We start from the raw sequence: 23,886 nt of genomic DNA on the forward strand, positions 1-23,886 counted from the left end.
CCCCTCCCCCTGGCACACACATTGAATGGTCTCACCCAGAGACTTCCACTTTCCCTCTTGTGTGGGTGGAAGTGCAGGGACATGCATCAGCTGGCCCAGAGAGGCAAAAAGCCTGCACCCTCCAGGGTAGTTTCTTCCAGAAAAGGGATGGGAAGCCCTAGGGAGAGCTTCCTTCCGTAGAGTGGCTTGGGTGGTCCTGGTGGCTCTGACTTGTCTGCAAGGTTTCAGGCTTGGACCCAGAAACTTAGTGCAGAAATGTTCAGGACGTTTAGAGCCTTCCCTAGCTTGGAGGAAGGAGGCCCCCCCCCCGCACCCCCCTTGCTTCCGGTACTGCCACTGTGTATCTGGAGTGTATCCTACAAGGGAGGGGGACGGTGTCCATTCTTCTTTGGGGTTTGTGTAGACGGACTCTGATCCTGGCTGTCGGGTATTTAGAGCTAGGTACTAGGCAGTAGGTGTAGCTGAAAACTGGAGGACCCACCCATGGGGTGCTGCTTGTAAGTGGACTCCTGTGAGCAGTCTTCCCTCTGCCGCCTCTGTTGACTCAAGCAGGGGAGGAGTTTGCTGAGCTTGCAAGGAGACTTTGGCCCGTTACCATTTTGCAGGCTTTGGGGACATAGTGGCCTTCTGCACCCATAGGAATCCAAAGTAGAGGCCAGAGGCCTCCTTGGCTGCCTCCTATATTCCTGGCTCCCTTCCCTGAGGCATTTGTGGGGGGGCTTTGGGGAGACAGTGGCACCAAGTCCTGTGCAGTCACTGAGCAATGACTAAGGGTGCAGGGAGAGAAGGAAGCTACACCAGAGGCCCCCTGGCTCGTGCATGTGCTCTCTCGCACTCAGGCAGACACACGTTTGATGTGCTTTTCCCCTGGCGTCCACACACGCTTCACTCTGAATATTACTTTATTACTTCGCTCTTCTCATGAGGATTGCCCTTGTCATGTCTTACCCAGATCCTGCCCATAGAAGATGGTACTTTGCATCCAACTTGACCTCCTTGGAGGAAGGTGTTTTTCAGAATTTCACAAAACGAATAAGATCTGGCGTTTGCAGCTTCCCATGTACTGTAGCATGTGCTGTTCCGTGTAGACCTCACGCCAATACCGTGAGGTGGGAATTACGAACCCCACCTTGCCGGGACAGCTGAGGCTTGGGGAAGCAAAAGGATTGGCTGTGTGGCCGCAGAGAGTCGGTAGAGGAGCTAGGACTTGAACTCCTGGGATCTTTTGTTTCTGTCTCCCTAAGATTGCTCCTTCTGACCAACAGATGTATTGGTGTTTAAAAGACCCCAGTGAAATTGTAAACCAGACTTCTCTTCGAGTCTGGGGGAGGGGGAGGGGATTGGAGGCAGAGGGCAGCGGAAACCCTCACTCGGAGGGTCTGGTGGGAGAGGTTAACCATTTGTCTTCTGAGTATTTGGAGCCTGAGAGACCTGAGTTCAGATCCTGGCTGTGTCCTGTCTGCCAGCGTTGGCATTATGGGCACGTGACTCTGCCTCTCTCTGCCTCACTTGTACCCTCCGTGCTAGTGTTGCTGTGAGGAGGAAGGGAAGGAACACAGGGTCAAGCTCCTGGTGGGCAGTCAAGCTTGGCAGCTACTCCTGTTATTCCCACCGGGGCTGAACATGCTGCCTGCTCTGGGGAGCCCTGTGGGGTTTTCTAGCCAGCTCTGCCTTTGGTGGAAAAGGGGAGACCCTGTCCGTGCTGAATTGGGCCCAGGGGAAGTGGGGTGCTGTGTGAAGCCAAGGCAGCAGGTGCGGCCGTTCAGAGGCCACTGAGATTGGCCCTGGACACGGGTTTCTTTTCTGTTATTACCTAGGCACACACTGACTGTGTCTAGTTCTGCTTTGTTAGAGACAGGAAGCCAGACTCTTCTAGAGGATCTGGAGGGGGAGGGGGCTGCAGGAGCTGACTTGCCTCGGAAGTCAGGAGACCCTTGTGCCGGGCTGTTGGCCCCAGGGTCCTGGGCCTTGTGACAGGCTCCCCCTCTGAGCAGCTGGGTAGGAGCTGGGGGTAGGTGTGGCCAGCTTTGGGCGTGGGAGGGCAGGCAGGCTGCTGGGAGGTGTGGGCCCCCCTTGCTTCCTTCCCTCCACCGAGCAGGGGTGGGGTTGGGGACAGGGCTGTGAGGAAGGATCAGCCAGGGCCCCGATATTCAGGAAGTTGTACTGTTTAAATGTGGCATCATGTTGTGATCACAGCAGACTCTTGCACGCCAGATTTTTGGAGCTTGGGGCTACTGAAGAGCCAGACAGTCCTGTCTCTAACTGGCTTTGTGATCTGGGCAGATTCCAGCGCCTCTTGAAGCCCCTTTCCCCATCTGTAAAGGGAGGATCAGAATGCCAGCTTTATCCAGTATCAGGATTAACGGAGAGACCCCATACATGCAGTGCTTAGCGTGCTGCCTGTTACTAGTGATTGGCGGTAGACACAGCCATCACATTCTCATAAATAATATCCTAAGGGCCAGGGACTGAGCATTCCTGACCCCCAGCAGGTCGGCAGGAAAGTGAGAGTGAGATCAAGTCCTTGAATATGGTAGGAATGAGGGTGTGGTGTTGGGGCCAGGCTCTCTGAGCTGTGGGGCTGTTGAGGGTCTCAGGAGGGGAGGATTGAAGTTGAGGGGCTGTCAGCAGTTCCTACTCCTGCCCCTCCAGATATTCCCTTGTCTGGAGACTGGGGAGATCCAGGGCCCCCCTGTTGGCTTCCCGGTGCCAGGGTAATGGAAGCTTGCACTCAATTCGGCTCCCTTCTGCTGTTAAAAGCAGAGTAGCGGGGCCCTGGAGCCTCTGGGGCCAGGCTGCTTGCCAGGCTTCCACAGAAACAGCCTACGGGGCAGTCCTGCCCCCTGCTCGGCTGAGGGGGTGGGGAACACTGCACCAGCCTCGACCCAGCCCCCACCTCCCCACGTACCTCACCCTGTAGCCCAGGGCCTCTGGAGGAGCACGGAGCCTGGGGTTTTGCTTCTACCTGGTCAGAAAGGCAGGTACCATACCCCAGGGACTGCTCCAGTTGGATGAGGGGAGGTTGCTGAGAAAGCCCAAGCTCCTGGAATTTAAGTGGGACCTGGCACTGGCTGGGCCCCTCCCTGTGACGTGGGGCCCCTCCCGCCCATTCTCTCCGCCTTGCCCTGTGCAGTCAGAGTGCCGAGTTCCAGGCAGGCATTTCTGACTTCCAGCCAGCCAGCTGCACAGCCCTGTCGGGAGGGAACGCAGGTGCCCAAGTGCCAGAGGTAGGAGAGCCCCAAGGGCCGCGCAGGAGCCTCCACAGCACCTTCAGCCGTGGGCTGGGGAGACGAGGTCAGTTTTAGAAGCTGGCTCTTAGCCAGGCTGGTCTGGGCTGATAGCTTCCTGCCCTGGGGCTGGTTCTTTCTCCCAGGGGTGGGGCAGGTGCTCAGAAGTGATTAACTCTTGGGTGCAGCAGCCAGGGAGGGCACTGCCACTGGACAGTGTGTTCCCAGGATCCCTGGTTCCTACCAGCTCTCTTCGTGTTCTCTCTGCAGACGCCCTGCTGGCAGACTTGGAGTCCACCACCTCCCACATCTCCAAACGGCCCGTGTTCTTGCCCGAGGAGACCCCCTACTCATACCCAACTGGAAACCACACATACCAGGAGATTGCCGTGCCACCCCCTATCCCGCCGCCCCCGTCCAGTGAGGCCCTCAATGGCACGATCCTTGACCCCTTAGACCAGTGGCAGCCCAGTGCCTCCCGATTCATCCACCAGCAGGTAAGGTGGGGACAGGGGCCGGGAAGACAGGGAACCGAGTCTTTGGGGCAGCAGGAGCTTGTCTGGCAGCAGCCTGGGGAGCCAGGGGAGGAATGGGATCCGGGCGATGGGGAGAGGGGCTGGGAAACGTCCAGGTCTCCCAGATGCCATGTGAGGGGACACGTGACCAAGTGTTAATCACCTGTCTCCTGGCCGGAGTGTGGAAATTCCCTGGTGAGACTGTGAGCCGGAGCCTCCTGGGGGTGACTCGGGCTGTTCCTGTTCCTCCCCTCGGGGGAGGCTCTGAGCATTCTGTTCCCTGCAGCCTCAGTCCCCGTCACCCGTGTACGACTCCGGTGCCAAAACTTCCAGTGCCTCCGTCCCTCAGGACGGCACAGGCCCTCCGTGTTCCCGAGCCGGTGAGGAAGAGCACGTCTACAGGTACTGACGCAGCCCTCCGTGCGCTCCTTCCCCTCCTGCTTGGAAGGTCTGAGGCCAGGGGTCAGGCCTGGCAACGGCATGCAGAAGGCCCCGAGGCTCCTGGCCAGCTCGTACTGCCTTGGGCTGGCCCGGTGGCCTTAGTGCTGCCGTCTCCATACAGTAGATACAGTAGCAGGGTTGGGTTGTCACGTCACCCTGTATCGTTGAGGAACTGAGGCAAGACTTCCTTCTTCCCCTCTTCTCACCACATCCCTTCTCCACTCTCCCCTCTCTTGCTGGGGGAGACTTCACACCTGCTCCATCTTATCTCCGGGAGGTCTTGGGGGGGCTGTCAAAGCTGGGGGGCACCTCTCACTACGGCCTCCCCTGTGCCTCTCAGTTTTCCCAATAAGCAGAAGTCGGCCGAGCCTTCACCCACGGTGATGAGCTCCTCCCTGGGCAGCAACCTTTCTGAACTTGACCGCCTGCTGCTGGAACTGAACGCGGTGCAGCATAACCCCCCAGGCTTCTCTGCAGGTAGGACTGGCCCCCTGGCCCCCCTGGGCCTACCTGCTGGCCTCTGGATCCCCAGAGGGATCAGGGCTGAGCAGCCTTTCTCTCTCGCTCTTCCAAGATGAGGCCAACTCGAGCCCCCCGCTGCCTGGGGCTCTGAGCCCCCACTATGGCATCCCGGAGAATAACAGCCCACTGGGGGGCAAAGCCGGGCCTCTGACGAAAGAGAAGCCCAAGCGGAATGGGGGCCGCGGGCTGGAGGACGTGCGGCCCAGCGTGGAGAGTCTCTTGGATGAACTGGAGAGCTCCGTGCCCAGCCCCGTGTGAGTCTCACTGGCCTTTCCCGGGCAGGGGAGGTCTCGCCCAGCCCGCGCTGTGCTCCAGTGTCTGTCCGCTTGGGCCAGTTGTCACCCATTCCCTTCTGAGGGCCTGTTGTTTGCCAGGCCCTGGACCAGGCACTGGGGGGTTTGTGGAAGCTCATGGACACCTTCCCTGCCTTCATTGAGCCCCCACCCATCAGAAAAGGTGACATCGTGCACGCAGAGGGTGCCAGCAGCTAAGTGGCAGGGGTCGGAGCCACACTCCAAGGGTTCCTTACTAAGTGTTGTCTCTCAAGCCTTAGTTTTCCTGTCTATAAAATGGGATAAAGGGATATAGGATAATGGCAATAAGACCACCTACCTTGATGGGATGAGACCCCATAATACATGTAAAGTATCTGGAATGGTTTCTGGCTCCGAGCACATAACACACATGGTTGGTGGTTCCTAAACGTTAGCCCTTCTTGGTGTTACTGTGTTGTTGGAACAATCTCACAGGTACATAGGGTGTTGTGGGAGTGGGTACACGTGGTGCTTGGGCTTGTTTAACAGGGAAGCTGGAACTCGGGCGAGGAGGGCCAGAGATGTCCTCCTGAGAAAGGGGCTGGTCGAGCTGCCCTCTTCTCCCATGCCAGCTCCCCTCCGCTCTGTCCCGTGGCTGACTGCATACCCCGCCCCCCGCCCCCCGGAGAGATTGGAAGCCGGCAGGCTTCTCTGGAGTCGGGTGGGAGGACCCCAATGTGAGAGTTGAGATGTTGAGACCCTGGAGAGGAGAGGGCTACTCTGGGGGAACACGGAGCTGGCCTCCGGGGTCCCCGCTGATGCCGTGCCTGCCCTGCAGCCCCGCCATCACTGTGAACCAGGGCGAGATGAGCAGCCCTCAGCGAGTCACCTCCAGTCAGCAGCAGACACGCATCTCAGCCTCCTCTGCCACCAGGGAGCTGGACGAGCTGATGGCCTCCCTTTCGGATTTCAAGGTGCCCCGAGACCCCTCCTCTTCCCCGCCCCCTCATTCTCCTCCCCTGTACCTCCGTGTGAGTAGCTGGAACTTGGGCGCTCAGCCTTGTCCTGAGCCAGGGACCCTGCGGTGCTCGGGCCTCACCAGGATGCCCTCTGCCAGGAGGGTCAGACCAGGCTTCACGGGCACTGGGCTGCCTCACAGCCTGGGAAGGCAGAGACGCACTTAGCAGGGACATTCCTTCCTCCCGGTTGCTCCCAGCTCCCAGCCACCCAGGGGATCAGGAGGCTGGGACAAAGGACTCTGTGTTGATGGTTGCTCTTGGTGGGGGAGGGCATTCTCTGCTGGGCCGTGTGGGACTGGGATCCTGTGCCTGAGGTCATTTGCCCTGGAGCCCCATCTCCCACGCTGGCTGTCTGTCCTCAACCCATCCCTTTTCTTTCTGCCTCTGGCTCCTGAATGCATAGGTCTTTTTTACCAGCCACCCTCCATCCTTCCCCCCACCCTCCACAGGCCCGAGTCCCCATAGGTTCTGTCTGTGGGAAACCTAACCCTTCAGGCTCCTGGGCCAGTCCTGCGTGAGGCTTCCCTTCCCCTCCCATCCTGGGCCTCCCAGGCTTGCCAGACCCGAGATGTTTTATTTAGAAGATGCAGTGCCTCCATGGGGATTGATTCGGACTGATCTCTAGCAGTTGCTGACTTCACCCTTCCACGTGGGTCTGCACGAGACCTTTGGGGCATGAAGTAGGGAATCTGAGAAGGGGAGCGAGCTGGCTGAGTGCTCTTGGCCCTGAGGGTACCTCCAAGAGTCCCTCCAGCTGGGGTTTCACAGTGGGGGATGGGAGCTGTATGGGCTTGTGACCCTCACGTGCCGGTGGTTGTGGGTGGTGAGTGGCCACCATCAGAAACAAGTCCCTTGGACTTTGGTGTTGGCCCTGGGGAGCCCTGCACTACCAACCTTTAGGCTGTTTTTTTTTTTTTTTTTTTTTTTTAAGATTATTTATTTGAGAGAGAGAGTAGGAGCAGGTGGAGGGGCAGGGGAGGAGAGAGAGAGAGAGAGAATCTCAAGTGGACTCTCTGCTGAGCGGGAGCCTGATGTGGGGCTTGATCCCAGGACCCTGAGATCATGACCTGATCTGAAATCAAGAGTCGGACGCTTTACCGACTGAGCCCCCCAGGTGCCCCTGTTTTTATCTTCTGAGACAGCTAGTGTCATAGTGTGCTGGTTCTAGCTGTGCCCCGAGATGAAGGTCTTGGGGGACGTAGGAAGGCTAGGATTGTCTGGGGGAGATGGCCAAGTGGAGAAGTTTGGAGGAAGCAGAGCAGCTGCCTGCGGCTGACTCTCCCTCGATTGGTGCTTGGGCTGACCTTCCTGGTCACCGGTCCCCCATGGTCCTCCCTCTGTAGCCTTTTCTCCCTTGTCTCTACTCTGACTGGGGCGGCCCCACAGGCATGGCTCAGGGGCAGCTTTCTGCTGCCTGGGTTTGACAGGGGCCAGGGTTGTGGAGCCGAGGAAAACCTTTTTGGGGTCTGGGTCTTTTTCGCAGGCCAGTCCCCATGCTTCAGCTTCTCAGCTACCTCGGTCTAGCCTTGGTCAGTGTAGTTGGTGGCTCTCAGAGCCCTCAGGCCAAGCCCACCCCTTGCAGAGAGCATCTCTCCTCACCTCTCCCATCTCTCTCTCCTCTCCTTTCTGCCTCTTGTGTTTCTCCTCTTCCAGACCAGCTCCTCTGCTGTGGCCTTGAGCTCCCCGGGGCTGCTGCCCAAACCAGCTCCATCCCCACACCATATACCTTCTCCTTCTCCTCCTCCTCCTGGGCCCTCTGTATTCTCGCCATCCACTACTAAGCTCTCCTCTGGAGGCCAGGCTCCCACCCAGGAGGTCCCCTGTTTGGAGGACCCTGATAATGGGCGGGGCCTTCTACCTCCTGTGGCTCCCAGCTGGCTTGATTTGGCTGGCCTCCAGGCGACACCTGACACTCCCAGCTCAAGGTCTCCCTCTGTGGAGGGTTCTCTGGGGCCGTTTGGTGCAGAGAGTCGGGCTCAGGTTTGGAGATACCTACCAAACCTTACAAATGCGCTTTCCAGGGCGCCCCCCTGCCACATGCCACCCCGCCAAGCTGGGCACGCAGGTCCCCAGGAGCTTGGAGACCCCCACCGGCTGTTGGCCAACCCTTTGTACCCAGAGGACGCCATGGCTGCTGCTCGGGAGCAGCCATGGGCTTTGGAGGCGCTCAGGCCTGAGATCCCCCACGGAGCCACATCCAGCTTCCAGGAAGCAACTGAGCCAGCTGTCGTGGCCGTGGACCGTCAGGCTATCTTCCCAGATACCTGGAGTCTCACAAAGGAATGTGGACAGCGGAAGCAGAGGGCAAAGCCAGAGCCAGGGGAGCCGGCAAGCAGCCACCCGGCCCCAGTTGACGAGGAGCAGTTAGGCCAGAGACCCATGACGGGAAGCCTGGTCAGGCCAACCCAGGGACCTGAGACCCCCAGGTGGCCAGAGGGTACCACCGAAGCTGCTGCCGAGGCCAAGAGGGAACAGCCGGAGCTTCCACCTGCCGTGGTCATGGACACGCCCAACACCACTGAGAGGATTTCCACCTCTGGCCAGGCAGGCGCAAGCTCGCACGGCTGCTCGGCATGGCCCTCGGCGGGCCTGAGTGTGGGCCGCTCCTGGCTAACTGCATGTAGCCTCCCACTCTGTGCATGTCTGCTTGGGCAGCAAATCCCGAGATCGCGTGGCCTGTGACCCTGATGACCAGTATTCAGAGTGGGCTCTGTGGGGCCAGGGAGCCTCTGGGCCCTGGAAATTCTCTTAGTGGCAGTCTGCCTCTTGCTTGTTTTAAGGCTCTTTCCTCTAGATGGGCTACCCCAGACCTCCTGACGTGATGTGTGCGAAATGGTTAAAAGCATGGGCTTTGGAACCAGATAGTACTGAATACAAACTGCACTTCCAGTACTTGCTACCCTGTGTGACCTTGGGCAAACCCCCACCAGCCTCAGCTTTCTTATCTTTAAAATGGGGGTAATAGTAAGGGGGCCTGGCTGGCTCAGTCAGTAGAGCGTGCGACCCTTGGTCTTGGGGCCGTGAGTTCGGGCCCCATGTTGGGTGTGGAGCCTACTTAAAAAATAGAAAATAGGGGTTATCATAGACCATTTCCCCTCATCGCTGTCCAAGGATTAAATGAGGTAATGCCTGTAAAGTGCTGAGAACACAGCACGTGGTCCTCAATAAGCCATGGCTGATGTTACTGTTCTTATTTGCTTCTTGCTTGATTAAAATTTTATGTCCTTTCCAAAAAGAGACTAGAGCAACAACAACAAAAAAACCCCCAAAACCACTACAAATCAGTAGGTTATAATATACACCAGGAAAAAAACTAATTAAAAGATTTACTGGCAGGAAGGATCACATTTTTCTATTACAGATCAAAAAAACAAGCCTTTGCCTTTTTAAGAATGTCCACTTACATCCTTTCAAATAATCTTGGAGTAACCCCGTAAGGCAGCCAAGAAAACACTCTAACCCCATTTCAAGGATAGAGAAGCCGAGGCCCCTGGAAGTGAAGTCTTGCCCAAGGTCATTGCTGACTTGGAGGACAGCGCTGGGTGGAGGGAGTCTGCTCTGCCCCCCGCCTCCACCTCACCTCAGCTTGGCTCTTCTCTGGCAGTTTTGTTTTGCCCTCTCCTGCCCGGGGCACCTGAGTGTGGACTGAGCAGCCTCGGCTGAGCCCAGAGTGGGACTGTGACAGCTTCCCCCTCCCCCCTCAGATCCGCTCTGTGATCAGGAGGAGCCGGGAGACGGGCCACGCACACCCCATGTCCCGGGAGCCCTCCCCTCGCCGCCGGCTGGACCCCGCCACCCTGAGCAGGACCCCATCCCAGGAGCGGCTCATCGCAGAGCTGCAGGGTCGGCTGGGCATCCAGCCGGAGGCAGAGGAGGCAGCGGGGGCAGCAGGGGCCTCTGCCGAGGACTGGCTGACCGAGGGCGTCATCATCACTGTGCAGCCTCGTGGGAGGCGGGCTGGGGGGCAGCTGGTAGAGAAGGTAGTGAGGAGGTGCCCGGGGCTGGGCCAGGGCCAGGGCCAGGCCAGTAGGCATCCTGATTCTTGCCCAGGATGGCTGGAGGGGAGATGTGGTGTGTGAGGGAGGGTGGGGGAAGGGGTCCTGCAGCCTGTGGCCTGGTGAGACTGGCCTCACTCTTGGTGCCAGAGCGGGAAGGCCCAGGGGGAGCCTGGGGATGGCTTGTTCCCCGCTCTTCTGCTCTGCTTCATCTCTCTCCCTTCTTTCTTCTTCCCAGGTCGTCTTCCCTCCTGGCTCCCCTGTTCCCCTAAGAAGAACCTTCTCTGTTCTGGCTTCTCCTCCTCCTCCTCCTGTCCCTTTGCTCCAGCAGCACAAAGACACCTCAGCCAGCAGCCCTTCTCCCTCACCCAGCCTACCCGCCCCCTCCTCCCTGGGGCCCTCCGCTCTTGCCCGAGGTTCCCCTGGGGTCCCGAGTGCTGTGGCAGGGCTTCAGGAGGAGGGTGTGCAGGGCCCCACCCCTCCCCCTCCTGCACCCCACACTTGGAGGTCCGTGGGCTGCCAGACCGACGAGGACCCGCTCTTCCCCCCGATGCAGGCAGGCCTCCCTGTCCCCGTGCTCCCTGGGCTGTGTCCCCACTCTGCACACTTGCGGACACATACACACACACACACGCCCTCTGGCCCTCTGTCCACAAGTCAGGACAGTACCACAGTCCTTCCTTAGACTTTGCCTTGACCCTGGACCCTCTCTTAACCTGCTGTCTACGCTCCCAGCCCCTTGATGTCAGCTGTCCTCTTGCTTCCCAGTGGGGCTTCTCTCTGCCTGCCCCTTCCCCGTGTCCCTTGGTCCTGCCCCAGGCTCCTCTGAGGAAGCCATCCCCAGAAGGGAAACCAAACCTGCCCCTCCCCTCCAGCCCCCAGGCCAGGACCTGGAAGGCTTCTGTGCTCTCAGCCCCAGTTACCTTCTTTCCCTGTGTCCATGCCTTTCGTGGGCTCACCTTCTTCCCCTTCATCTCTCCCTGGGCCTCTGTTGGGTCATTTTTTCTCTAGACTTCTCCTAATTCTGGTACTGCCAGTGGTAGTGGTGGGGTGGGATCCTCTTATCTCATCCTAGATGCCCTTTTGTGAAATGGTCCGATCCAGAGGTCTCTTTTTCTTTCTTCCTTAATTAAAAACAATTTTCTTGTCCTCATTTCCTCCCCTATCCAAGATCCAGGGCCTGGAACAAATGGCGGATGGAGAAGCGTGGGCGGCCGGCTGGCCTCCGAACGACAGGCAGAGCAGTCCCGAAGGGCAGGACGAGGGAGGGGTCAGTGCCGAGGCTGGGGGCTTAGGGTCCTGCTTGCCTGTTTTCTGGGCCTTGGTCAGGCCAGTGGGGTGCCTCAAGCCCCTCTGACCACCAGGATGTCTTGTGGATGCCACTCCCACCCTCTGGGCTCTGGGCTCTGGAGGCCCTGGAGGAGGTTGTACTGCCTGCCTCCCTCAGCCCACCTGTCCAGGAGGGAGAAAAGCCCCTGGTGCCGCGGTGCTGTGAGACCTCATCCCCAAGCTGGGAAGTCCTGATCGCCTCTCTCCCTGTCTCCGCAGTTCATGGCCCAGGGGAAGACGGGGAGCAGCTCTCCCCCTGGGGGGCCCCCGAAGCCTGGGAGCCAGCTGGATAGTATGCTGGGGAGCCTGCAGTCTGACCTGAACAAACTGGGAGTCGCCACGGTTGCCAAAGGGGTCTGCGGGGCCTGCAAGAAGCCCATTGCTGGGCAGGTGATGATGGTGGAGGTGGAGCAGGGGAGGGAGCCGCAGGTGGCCGGAGCTTGGCTCATCCCAGGGAGGCTGCTCTGTGGCAGGCCAGGGCCCTGAGCCACGTTCTGCCTCCTTCCCCAGGTCGTGACTGCCATGGGAAAGACGTGGCACCCAGAGCACTTCGTCTGCACCCATTGCCAAGAGGAGATCGGATCCCGGAACTTCTTCGAGCGGGATGGACAGCCCTACTGTGAAAAGGACTATCACAACCTCTTCTCTCCGCGCTGCTACTACTGCAACGGTCCCATCCTGGATGTGAGTCCCTGCAGCATGGCGGGAGGGCAGGTGGACTGCCCAGTTCTTCACTGTTGCTCCTGCCATCTGACGCTCAGAGAGGTCACTCATACGCTCGAGCTCACACAGCTAGGAAATGGTGGGGCTGGGATTCGGACTCAGGCTGGATGCAGGGCCCCTCTACCTCCCTTCCACCTCCCATCCCAAATTACTTGCTGCAGACACTCCAGGGCTTAGGAGCCCTGCCCTGATAAATGGAGTGGCGTGCTGGTTCTCTCCCTCTCCTGCTGTGTGATGTTAAGAGAAACGCTCAGCCTCTTGGAGCCTGTTTTCCACTTACAAGATGGGAGTCGCAGTAGAACCTGTGACCTTAACTACATGGGAAGATTCAGGAGAGAAAGTATGTCTGGCATGTCACATCCTTCCATAAATCGGAATTCCCAGTGGTAATCAGCACAGTGAGCAGAGACCTGATCTCTGGCGGGGTCAGGCGGGGAAGGACAGTCCTGCCTGTGAGTCTCTGCTGCGGGATCTGTCCAGTGGGTCGGCACCTGGGCTCTGACCCCATACTTCACTCTCACAGAAAGTGGTGACAGCCCTTGACCGGACGTGGCACCCTGAGCACTTCTTCTGCGCCCAGTGTGGAGCCTTCTTTGGTCCCGAAGGTATGACTGGCAGGCAGACCACTTCGCTGTCCCTCCCTGTTTCCCCCAGCGCTTGGGAGGCAGGGGCAGGAGACTTCGCTGTTGTTAGAGTCGGGATGGCTCCATCTCTAGAGGCCTTCACTCGGCCCCCCAAACCCCTGCTTCTCAGGGTTCCATGAGAAAGATGGCAAGGCCTACTGCCGGAAGGATTACTTTGACATGTTCGCACCCAAGTGTGGCGGCTGTGCCCGGGCCATCCTGGAGAACTACATCTCGGCCCTCAACACTCTCTGGCATCCCGAATGCTTTGTGTGCCGGGTAAGGAGTCCCCTCATCTGGAGAGAGCTGGGAGAGAAGGCCCCCCCGCTTTGTGCTGTCTGGATCTAACTTAGGGTTATTAAAGTGTTGAGCAGATAGGGGGTACAATTCTTCAAGTCCATTGGGTCCTGGGCCAGGGATCAGAATGAGGCTAGGAGAGAAACCAAGAGGAAGGTAGACACATCCCCCAGCCTTGTCTTGTGCAGCGGCCCTGGAACTGGTCGTGTGCAGCAAAAGGGCATGTGAGAATGAAATGAGATAATGCAGTACCAGCTTCATTCTGGTGGTAATGGGAGTCCACAGACGTTAGGGATCCAACAAGAGCTCTCAGACCAGATAAGTTTGGGAAACACTGCTCACTGTAGGACTTCTCAGTGCCTTTAATACCCAAGTATGCAGGTTGGTTTCTGGGCACAGTGTTCCAGCCACCTGCCCAGGAGTCAGACCTCTGTTTGAATCCAGGCTGTGCAACTTAGTAGCTGCGTGACCTCAGGCAAGTTACTGAACTTCTAGGCCTCAGTGGCCTCTTCTGTTGGGAGAATCCAGTAAGTGTTTAGTGCAGCACTTCGCACATAGGGTGCTCAGCAAGTGGGAGGCGTAAGCGTGACTGTCTTCTGCCCCTCCCGGCGGTGGCTGTCTCAGCCCGAGCCCCAGCCTGAGTCCCCCACCCCCGCCCTCCGCCCTGCCCCCTCTTCTGCCTTGCAGGAGTGCTTCACGCCCTTCATCAACGGCAGCTTCTTCGAGCACGACGGGCAGCCCTACTGTGAGGTGCACTACCACGAGCGGCGAGGCTCACTCTGCTCCGGCTGCCAGAAGCCCATTACGGGCCGCTGCATCACCGCCATGGCCAAGAAGTTCCACCCGGAGCACTTTGTCTGTGCCTTCTGCCTCAAGCAGCTCAACAAGGGCACCTTCAAGGAGCAGAACGACAAGCCTTACTGTCAGAACTGCTTCCTCAAGCTCTTCTGCTAGGCGTCCTTCATGGCCCCCCTGCCCTGGCCCAGCCTCCCCAACTGCTACTGTGACCCAGAGGCCTTGCCCAGGGGTGAAGGGGCAAACCCGACTGAAACTGGAACCCGTGTCCTCGGCTGGTGCAGGATGGCCAGAGGGCCTGCTCTCCTCTCCCCTGCCAGAGCCTCTGGGCCTTCCTCCTCCTGTAGCCCTCCCCAGGCTCCCCAGAGGTGGAGGCTGGAGGGCCCCGCCCTACACCATGTGTGTCCCCACGAACCCGCCTGGCCAGGCCAGCACCCCACACTGGAGCCATCTCTTACTCATACTTCGGCAGTGGAGCCAGGGGGAATGGCAGGCAGGGTCAGATAGGGTCTTTTTTTATCCATCTCCCCCCATCCCGACCTAATTATCCTTGTCCTGAGGGTTTTGGGGGATACCGGCTCTCTTCAGACGATGCCAGCATAAATCCATCTATCCAAGGGTGGAGGTGTTCGAGGGGCCGTGGAAGGTTTCTTGCGCTCCTCCTGCCCTTCCAGTCTCCCCAGGCCTGGGCCACTGCCCCTCGACCCCCCATAACTGCTCTGGTTCTACTGAGAAAGGCCTCTCCAGCAATAATGTTTTATAGTCACTTCTTCCGTCTCTGGGACGGCGTGAGGTGGGGAGTTTCCCCCCATGCCTGGACACTGTACCGACTTTGATAGATTTCTACACTGAGGTTTGAATTCATATCATCTGAGTTGCTTTTACTTCTCTATACAAAATGATTTTGAAGAGATTTTAAAGATGTCCCCTTTTGTACTCCTCTCATCCATGGCCACTGGTCCTGTTGGTGACAATGGCTGTGGCATGGGGTTTGCCTTGTACTGAGGGCTTGGGGTGGGGAAGCAATTTGTATTTTATTTTTTCTTAGCACAAGCAGGTGAACTGGGAGCAGCTCTGTGACTCCCCTTCCTTAACTTCACAGCTCAACAGGACTGTTTTATAAACTGCTGTATTTTAGAACCCCTTCCTGGATACTACCTGGGCCAGCAAGCTCTTAACTGAAACTGGCCTCAGGGTGTCTTGCCCTTTGGGGCCTAGAATTCTGAACCTCATCCATCCTGTTCTTGAGGAAGAAGGGGGAAGTGCACTTTGGGGGTGCTGATTCCTGTCTGAGTAAGCCATCAGGAGCATTTGCTCCCCTGTGAACTTCTTGGCAACAAAGAGAACCCACTGAACATTCTCGGCCTCCTCACCGCTTCTCTGTGGCTCTTCTGCCTTCTCAGGAAAGCTGGTATTTGGTGTTGACCATTGGTCTTGTTGATTCCACAGAGCCCATCATTTCCTCAAACTTCCTGCCCTCCCTGAAGGCTGGAGGTCTGGGGAATAGGGCCCAGGTGGTTGCAAGGGGGCCTGATAGGACTCTGGGCAGAGGGACAGGATCCTGCTAACATAGTGGGAAGCCCCTAGAGCTCTGGCCCCCACGGATGAAACAGGAGCAGGCAGGCCTGGGGTTCTGGGTCAGCAGAAAGGGGCCCCTGTGGGGTCTAAAGTGAGGAAGATCCCGACCACTCCACTAGCCTCGTAGCAGAGGCTGAGCATGCAGGGGTCTCCGAAGAGGGTCCCCCTCCTTTGAGGCAGGACTGGGAGCAGCCCCGGTCTGAGGAGGTCAGCCAGGCCCCTCCAAAGGTCTGATGTCTCCACTTCTACCCATAGGCCTTATTGCTCTGTTTACAGTGACCTGCCCCAGGCCCCTCCCCTAGGGGGACTGGGGTTTCTGGGGTCCACCCTCTGGGTCAATGGTTATTTGATGATTTTATTTTATTTTTTTTTTCTCTGTAAACTTCTAACCTGGCTTTTCCCCATGTCAATTCCTGTGATTTATGCCAATAAAGTTTGCCATTATTTTCACCCATGCCTAGTTCCTTTTCTTGGCTGTCTGAGGTAACAACTTAGTACCAGAAGAGAGACCAAACCCTCCCCAAACTCGTGGGGACCATATTGAAGGTTACTCAGTGATGTTCCCTTACTTGAGGCAGAAAGCCCCCGGGGACGGGATCCTTGCATGCGCTTTGCTCCTCCCTCAGCAGTTGGTGAGGAAAAGCAGGGGGAGCAGTGTTGTTGGGCCCTGCGTGGGTCAGGCCCTGCCCTAGTGCTTGGCTGTAGATTCACTGAGGGCATCCTCATGTGGGCCTGTGGGTGGCCTCACACTTACAGAACCAGAAAAGAGTTCAGAGAAGAGAACTGACATGCACAACACAACCCTCTTAGTGAGCTCAGAGGCAGGATGTGAACCCAGGGCTTGCCCCTGCCTGTGTTCCTGCTTTGACCAGATACCATCAACACCCCCCCCCCGTGTTGGCACCACACCTTGGGTGTGGAACCTTCCCAGCGGAAGTTGGCGAACTTAGAGCGGAGGATGGGTCTCTACTGCCCCCCAGTGATCGTGTCCATATTTGCATGCTTTCTTATCTGAGCCAGAACCCAGTCCTGGGCCCCAGGAACTTCCAGGATATAGCATTGTTCCCCTTTGAGATGCTTCACAATTTCCCTGTTCTCTGGAATAGTTTTCCAAAAGCAACATGTTGAATTCTAGTTGGAATCTTGGCCATTTAACAGTGAGCTCAAGTGGAAATTATCTTCAACCCTCATCCAAAGGTGATGATGGTTTATTTTCCCAGACCATGTTGAATTTATTTCATTTCCAGAAATGGATATGGCGCATTTCACTGTAATTTGCTTTTTCACTCAACTACTTTGTATTTTCCCGTGTCAATAAATATAGATCTGCTTCATTTTTTAATGGCTTCATGATATTCCATTATATTGATGTACTACAATTAGAGACGGTATTTATATCATCAGAGCCAGGATGTCCTTGGAAAGGTACCATGTGAGGGTGTATATACTTGGAAAAGTGCATCTGGAGAGAGACAGCCTCAGGGTTTGGAAGGGACTGTATAGCATCTTGAGGCCCATGGGCTTTGAACTTGCTCCTGGATTTCAGTTCCTAAGCCATTGTTAATTGGGGCTTGAGCAAGCTGTTTATTCTCTCTGAATTTTCTCATTGATAAACGGAAATGCTAAAACTGTACCTCCTCAGGGAATTGTTGCAAAGATTCACAATAGTAATGTGTATAAAGTACTTAGCACAATGGTGAGCATGCAGTAATACATTGTCATTAAAAAGAGATCTTAGCAGTAATTGACTCCAACAGTTCTCTAAACAGCCGGTCATCAGAGGCACTAGGAGGCTTTGAAACAAAAATACAGAAATTTCTAACTTGAAAGGCCAAAGATAGAAACACCCCTTCTGCCCTGGGATCTACCTCAGTCATTACCAGCAAAAAAAATTATTGATCTAGCACAAGTGTTCAAATAAGTGTTGAATGAATGCATAATAAAAGAAACTAGAATTTAGCAACTTCCTCCTACATTCCAGGCACTGGGCTAAGTCTTAACACATACCTACCTCATTTAATTCTCACAGCAACTCTAGAATGTGGATACTTCATTATACCCACTCTACAGTTAAGGAAAGGGAAACAGAGGGTCAGCAAGGTGAAATCACTTCCTAAGATGACACAGTTAGCAAGTGGTAGAGGAAGGGTATGGATCCAGGTCTTCTGACCGCAAACCTTGCATTCATTCGCTCAACAAATATTTACTATACGCCTGCTATGTGCCAGGCACAAGACAAAAGTCTCTGCTTTGTGGAGCTTGCATTCTTGCAGGGAGAGACACACAACCAACAACATAGTAAGTTATACAGTGTGTTATAAGGTGTAAGTGCTAAAAGAAAAAAAAAAAAAAGAAAAAAAGGTGTAAGTGCTACCGGAAAAAAATAGAACAGAGTAAGGGGGAGTGGCAGTGGGTTTTGGGTAATTTTAAATAGGGCGATCAGGGTAGGCCTCCTTGAGCACATGATATTTGAGCCAAGACTCGATGGAGTTAATTCTGTGGATATCAGCGAGGAGCCTACCAGGAAGAGGGACTAGCTAGTGCACGACCCCTCAAGTGGGAGCATGCTTCGGAAAACAGCAAAGAGCAGCTCGTCTGGCTGGAAGGGAGAGTCAGTAGGAAAAGAGATGAGATTATAGGGGTGGAGGTCCAGAGCAGATGCTGTAGGGCCCTGTAGGCAGTTTAAGTTTTTAGGCTTTTACTCTGAAGAAATAGGAAACCTTTGAGGAATTTTGAGCAGGTCAGGTTTTAGGAGGTTTAGCAGGTCTGATTTAGGTTTTAAAGGGTTCCTCTGTTTTGGTAGGCGAAGAACGAACTATAGAGTAGACAAGAGACCATGCTGTTTCTAAAGCATGTGCAATTATTCCTCAGCTCCACGTCCGGCTTTTTAGTTTGCGACTTGAACGCTCAGCTCGCACAAGATCTAGCTCCTGAACGCGAGCGGCTCCGGGCCAGCAGAGGGAAGCAGCGTTGAGACAGCAGCTCCAACATGAAGAGGCGCCTTCTTAACGGCTCTATTGAAAGGCAGCTTCCCGTTGGCTGGAGTGGCAGCAATATCACCCAATGGCTGTCTACATCAGTTAAGCGTCACCAGACAAGCGTCGGCACCAGCCAATAGGTGGGGACACTGTCCGCGTCTTCTGATTGGCCGCTTCGTCCACATATAAAAGGTGTGCGCCGGCGCGCGGCCCTCCTCTCTCCAGGCGTCCTCGTGAGAGGTTCGTGTGGCTGCTGTAGTCGCCCCGGGCACCGGCGGCGGGAAAGATGGGGGGGGTTCTTTGTGGGGTCTTGGGAGGGGGCGGGTCCGGGCCTGTCCGGCCTGGGGCCTCAACGATGGCTTGCGCTCCCCGAGTGGCGGCGAAGGCGACGACGGTGGCAGCCCCAAGCCTAGCTGGCGGGCGCTCACGCGTGGCCTGCCCTGCATAGGCCTCGGGCTTGGAGGCCGGCGGGGCCGTGGTGACGGGTGTCGGGGGGTGTCTGAGCTCCCTCTCTCTTCGCAGTGACATCGTCTTTAAACCCTGCGTGGCAATCCCTGACGCACCGCCGTGATGCCCAGGGAAGACAGGGCGACCTGGAAGTCCAACTACTTCCTTAAGATCATCGTAAGTGTGGGGATGGGTCGCGGTCGCCCATTATGCTGCTTGGGCCCTGGGCGCTAATAGGGACCACGAACTGTCATGTGTTGAGCACCTCCTGGGCGCCAGCTACTGAACGACAATTTTAGGCAAATCTCATTTTAATTTTTACAGTTTGCGGAGATCTCCAATCCCCCCTCCCCCCCGCCCTGTTGCGGATAATGGGCTCAGGCAGTTTAAGTGGCTCCTAAGATGACAGCACTCATACTCTGGTCTGTCTGGTTTCCAAATAGCGCTCATCATACTTTTGCTCTTCTGTCTCCATTTTGGGAACGCCTGTGCCAATGAGTGACTCATTATAAAGTGGCAACTTGTTGCATATTTAGGTCTTGTCCAGATACCAAACATCCTGTGAATGTGTTCTCTTGGGTGGTCTTTGCGGGGAGGGTGTCTTCCCTGCACAAAAATGCAGACCATGGTCGTCTTCAGGCATTAGGCTGCTTTGTGGAGCTTAGTCTATTCTCCCCTACTTACCATGAAAGTTTTTAGACAGAATTTAAAGGGATTGTCCAATAATCACATATGCACAATCTAGATTCTGCAAGTAGCATTTTGTTGTGTTTGTTTTACCTCGTGCTGTAAACCTAACTTTATTTGGAATAGTTGTTTTTTTCTGTCGATGGCAGCCATTTAGTGAATCAGAAACATGCCTCATGACTGGGAAAAATGAAAAATGGATGTTACAGTAAAAAAATTGGGGGATTGAATGTAGAAACCTGATTTTCACCATTCATACTCAGGGTGCGAATCTTTGATAAATCTGTCAATTTTACAATTCAGGTGGCTCCCAGTGGGAGGAATTGTCCCAATTTCTGAATCACTTCAAAAGCCTAGGAGAAAGGGAGTGAGATGGAAACTGATGATTGTGGAATTTGGTTTCTTTCGATATTTTCCCTCTTTCTTCCTGCTAAACATTGTTTGTTTCTGGCTTGTTTTTGTAGCAACTTTTGGATGATTATCCCAAATGCTTCATTGTGGGAGCAGACAATGTGGGTTCAAAGCAGATGCAGCAGATCCGCATGTCCCTCCGCGGGAAGGCTGTCGTGCTGATGGGCAAGAACACCATGATGCGCAAGGCCATCCGAGGGCATCTGGAGAACAACCCAGCTCTGGAGAAGTCAGTTAATTCTCTTGGGCATCTTTGTCCTCCCTTCCCAGTGCCCTTCTCCCCTTTCCTGGAGAAGAATGGTGCTGTAAGGTGACTATCTCCTGTAAACTTTTCTTTGCAGACTGTTGCCACATATCCGGGGGAATGTGGGCTTTGTGTTCACCAAGGAGGACCTCACTGAGATCAGGGACATGCTGCTGGCCAATAAGGTAAGGAGAGAATCAGGTTGGCTAAGGAGATCGTATCATTAATTTTGGCTTTTTAAAACCAAAACTTGGGGCGCCTGGGTGGCACAGCGGTTAAGCATCTGCCTTCGGCTCAGGGCGTGATCCTGGCGTTCTGGGATCGAGCCCCGCATCAGGCTCCTCTGCTGGGAGCCTGCTTCTTCCTCTCCCACTCCCCCTGCTTGTGTTCCCTCTCTCGCTGGCTGTCTCTATCTCTGTCAAATAAATAAATAAAATCTTTAAAAAAAAAATAAAACCAAAACTGACCATTTTCAATTTGTCTTTGTGGAGAGAAGACTTCTCACTGTTGTTTTTGTTCAGGTGCCAGCTGCCGCCCGTGCTGGTGCCATAGCCCCATGTGAAGTCACTGTGCCAGCCCAGAACACTGGTCTGGGGCCCGAGAAGACCTCCTTCTTCCAGGCTTTAGGCATCACCACTAAAATCTCCAGAGGCACCATTGAAATCCTGGTGAGTGGACTTGGCTTGTCCAGTGCTAGCCAGGCAAGTGGTGGGGGCTTGGTGCTGTGGACCTGCTGGCTGTCCAGGTATTGATTGCCAACTGTTACCTTGTTCTTCAGAGTGATGTGCAGCTGATTAAGACCGGAGACAAAGTGGGAGCCAGCGAAGCCACACTGTTGAACATGCTGAACATCTCCCCCTTCTCCTTTGGGCTGATCATCCAGCAGGTGTTTGACAATGGCAGCATCTACAACCCTGAAGTGCTTGACATCACAGAGGAAACTCTGCATTCTCGCTTCCTGGAGGTACAAGCTGTCCATTTCAGGCCTTTGGTACATTCATGATTGAGAGCATGGCTAGCTTCAGACTGAGTCCTCGCTACGCAGCTGAAATTAGCCACGTAACCAGAGACGATTATTTAATCTGTTTCAGTTTCCTCATCTGTAAAACAGCAGTAATAATTTAAGGTTGAAGAATTTAATGAATTGAGTAAAAAGCCTTCAGACAGCACTGGGCACATAGTGAGGGCCATTGTTACTCTAGGGCCTGTAACAAAACAGGAGATTTTGAGTAGTGTCCTGAGTCAAAGGAGAAATGAGAAAAACGACCATGTAATATGTAAATGTTGCCAGGTATCCTGTTTGGGGAGGATTGACTTTTCCTGAGACTAGCTTGCTTAGTGTTTGCCATTAAAATATTTATTAATTGATGAATAAGGTGATAGAAGATGTAATTCCTTTCTTGGACAAATGAAAAATTGCAGCTATATATACTGTTAACTATTTTTTGGAAATCTCATTTGTGGGTGAAATTCACATCTGGAATTAGCTTAACATTTTTTTTTTTCTCATAGAACTCAGTGGTTAGCTTAGTTTACATTTCACAAGATGGTGACTTTTGAAGTAAATGCCATCATTATGGTACAGGAAATACTCATGTTGGGAATAAGGGCAAAAAGCGTTTATAAATGACTGGGTCTGAATTGCCCTGCCAGAAGCATTTGCTGTGAGGTAAGTGTCCTGTGTGAGATACAGCAAGTCAGTCTGGAAGTCTTGTCTGCTGTTGAACATTGCTTGGACTTCACAGTCTTGTCTGTAAGATAGCTCAACTGAAATGGAACTTTTACCCCCCTCCTAGGGTGTGCGCAATGTTGCCAGCGTATGTCTGCAGATAGGTTACCCGACTGTTGCATCAGTGCCCCATTCTATCATCAATGGATACAAGCGGGTCTTGGCTTTGTCTGTGGAGACCGATTACACCTTCCCACTTGCTGAAAAGGTAAAAACCCAGTAGGACCACAGTGGCCCTGACGGGATAAATAGACAGCAGCGTGCTCAGTTGCACTTCAGTGATCGTATTTTACAAAGCAGATACATTTTTAAGTTTACTTAAGAAGTTAGGGGGCAGGGGAGGTGTGTCCTTGACTTTAGAAATGACAGGAGACCCAAAGAGGGGTTAGTTGATGGGTAAGAGCTGGGCCCAAGCTTACCAGGCCACACCCAAGCTCTCTTGTGTGATCATCTCTAGGGAAGGCTTCAGTGGCCGAGAAGTTGTTGGCCATTGAACTAGAGCTGAGGGGTTGTGGGTAGCCGAGGTTGTGGATGACCACTTTGATCACAAACATTTCCCCTTGCTTCAGGTCAAGGCCTTCTTGGCTGATCCATCTGCATTTGTGGCCGCTGCCCCCGTGGCTGCTGCCACCACTGCTGCACCTGCTGCCGCCGCAGCCCCAGCCAAGGTTGAAGCAAAGGAAGAGTCGGAGGAGTCGGACGAGGATATGGGATTTGGTCTCTTTGACTAATCACCAAAAAGCAACCAATTCAGCCAAGTTTATTTGTGAAACAAGGAAATAAAGGCTTACTTCTCTTAAAAGTCTCTGGACTCCTCATTTTGTGCATTTTGAGGTTTACAGTACTGTATACTAGAAACTAGAGCGATGAGCTTTATTTGAAGTTGATGTCTCTGTGTCCTTTTTTCCCCCTTCTCTTCCCAATCTTTTCTTTGTAATTAAGTGAAGTACTGCTTTATCAGCATCCAGTACCGCCTGGCTTTTTTTTTTTTCTTTCTTTCTTTCTTTTTTCCTTTTTAGATTTACTTGTCAGAGCACAAGCAGGGGGAGTGGCAGGTGGGGAGAAGCAGACTCCCTGCTGAGCAGGGAGCCCTCCATGGAACTCCATTCCAGGGCCATTATGACCTGAGCTGAAGGCAGATGGTTAACCACCGAGCCACCCAGGTCCCCCTAATACCACCCAGATTTAACAGTTGTTTGTTTTAAAGTTCTTTAAACTCTATCCAACTCTGGGCTTGAACTCACAACCCAGAAATTAAGAGTTGCATGTTCCACCGACTGCCAGCCAGCACCCCTAACTATTTTTATTATACCAGAATTCTTATTTCCATGGCCATCTGGCCACGAGCCTGGGTCCCTCATATTTTGAGTAGGTGGTGACCAAGATAAAACGTGATTGCTGCAAGGGTAGGTGTTTCCTTGTGGTTAAAAATCTACTGGATCCTGATAGTATTTGTTGTAACTAGGTTTCTGACTACAGTTTGAAGGCCAATTGCTAATAGCGGGCCAACAGCTAAGCTGCACAGACCCCCTTCTCTACACCATAGAGTTGGCCCATCTGCACACTGAAAATTCAGACAATGCCCCATGGACCATGAGGCCCTTTTCTGCCCTCAGCCTCCCACCCTGTGGCCTTGCCTAGCTCCCAGTCTGGGACATTTCTGCCTTTGCAGCCCCCTCTCAGCTCCTGAATCCTTCCCTGGTAGCCAGAGCTCCCCCTTGTTTGCTAACTGCCACGGGGTTACAAGCTAAGAAGATGCTAGTTTGGTGTCTCCTTTTTAACCAAGGTTAGTTCTGCCATTTAAGAAACTCATCTAAATAAAATGTGGTCTTCACTCGGCACAGGCCGCGTGGGAGAGTCTGGGCCGGACTCGTGAACTCGAAGCGGGTCGAAGGCTACGGGCCAGTCTCACCGCATTACAAATCCTAAGACCTTCGTCTCCCACGAGGCTAGGCTGAGAGGGGCCCGGGGGCTGAGGAGCAGGCCCTGGGGAGGAGGCCTCGACTGTCCCCGGCGCCAGCGCAGGGACCCCATCCCGCTGCCCGCCTCCCCGCCTCCCCGCCTCCCCGCCC

General features: G+C 54.6%; 2 protein-coding genes across 5 annotated transcripts in view; both read left to right on the forward strand.

The window, feature by feature from the left end:
* Positions 1-15,768, forward strand: part of PXN (paxillin) — a 45,895-nt gene extending 30,127 nt beyond the window's left edge. Inside the window, exons 2-14 of one of the 4 annotated variants that reach the window (XM_040619851.1) lie at positions 3,498-3,724; positions 4,029-4,144; positions 4,524-4,660; positions 4,758-4,959; positions 5,798-5,933; positions 7,632-8,522; positions 10,212-10,529; positions 11,145-11,243; positions 11,522-11,692; positions 11,813-11,986; positions 12,549-12,630; positions 12,779-12,927; positions 13,633-15,768. In XM_040619851.1, coding sequence (XP_040475785.1) covers positions 3,498-3,724; positions 4,029-4,144; positions 4,524-4,660; positions 4,758-4,959; positions 5,798-5,933; positions 7,632-8,522; positions 10,212-10,529; positions 11,145-11,243; positions 11,522-11,692; positions 11,813-11,986; positions 12,549-12,630; positions 12,779-12,927; positions 13,633-13,899 — 2,969 coding nt within the window. In that variant the 3' untranslated portion in view covers positions 13,900-15,768. Of the gene's footprint in view, positions 1-3,163; positions 3,295-3,497; positions 3,725-4,028; positions 4,145-4,523; positions 4,661-4,757; positions 4,960-5,797; positions 5,934-7,631; positions 8,523-10,211; positions 10,530-11,144; positions 11,244-11,521; positions 11,693-11,812; positions 11,987-12,548; positions 12,631-12,778; positions 12,928-13,632 lie in introns of those variants that run through there. The other 3 variants (XM_040619850.1, XM_040619848.1, XM_040619849.1) reach the window with 3 other exon arrangements.
* Positions 15,769-18,488: 2,720 nt separating this feature from the next.
* RPLP0 (ribosomal protein lateral stalk subunit P0) lies at positions 18,489-22,616 on the forward strand. The gene is made up of 8 exons (XM_040619852.1): positions 18,489-18,536; positions 18,819-18,920; positions 19,895-20,070; positions 20,183-20,270; positions 20,607-20,753; positions 20,864-21,049; positions 21,882-22,022; positions 22,384-22,616. Exons 2-8 carry the CDS (start codon positions 18,867-18,869, stop codon positions 22,543-22,545), a joined length of 954 nt encoding a protein of 317 aa, XP_040475786.1. The 5' UTR covers positions 18,489-18,536; positions 18,819-18,866; the 3' UTR covers positions 22,546-22,616.
* The last annotated feature ends 1,270 nt before the right edge of the window (positions 22,617-23,886 follow it).

Source organism: Ursus maritimus, unplaced genomic scaffold (assembly GCF_017311325.1).
Source record: "Ursus maritimus isolate PB19 unplaced genomic scaffold, ASM1731132v1 scaffold_33, whole genome shotgun sequence".
Classification (NCBI taxonomy): Eukaryota; Metazoa; Chordata; class Mammalia; order Carnivora; family Ursidae; genus Ursus; species Ursus maritimus.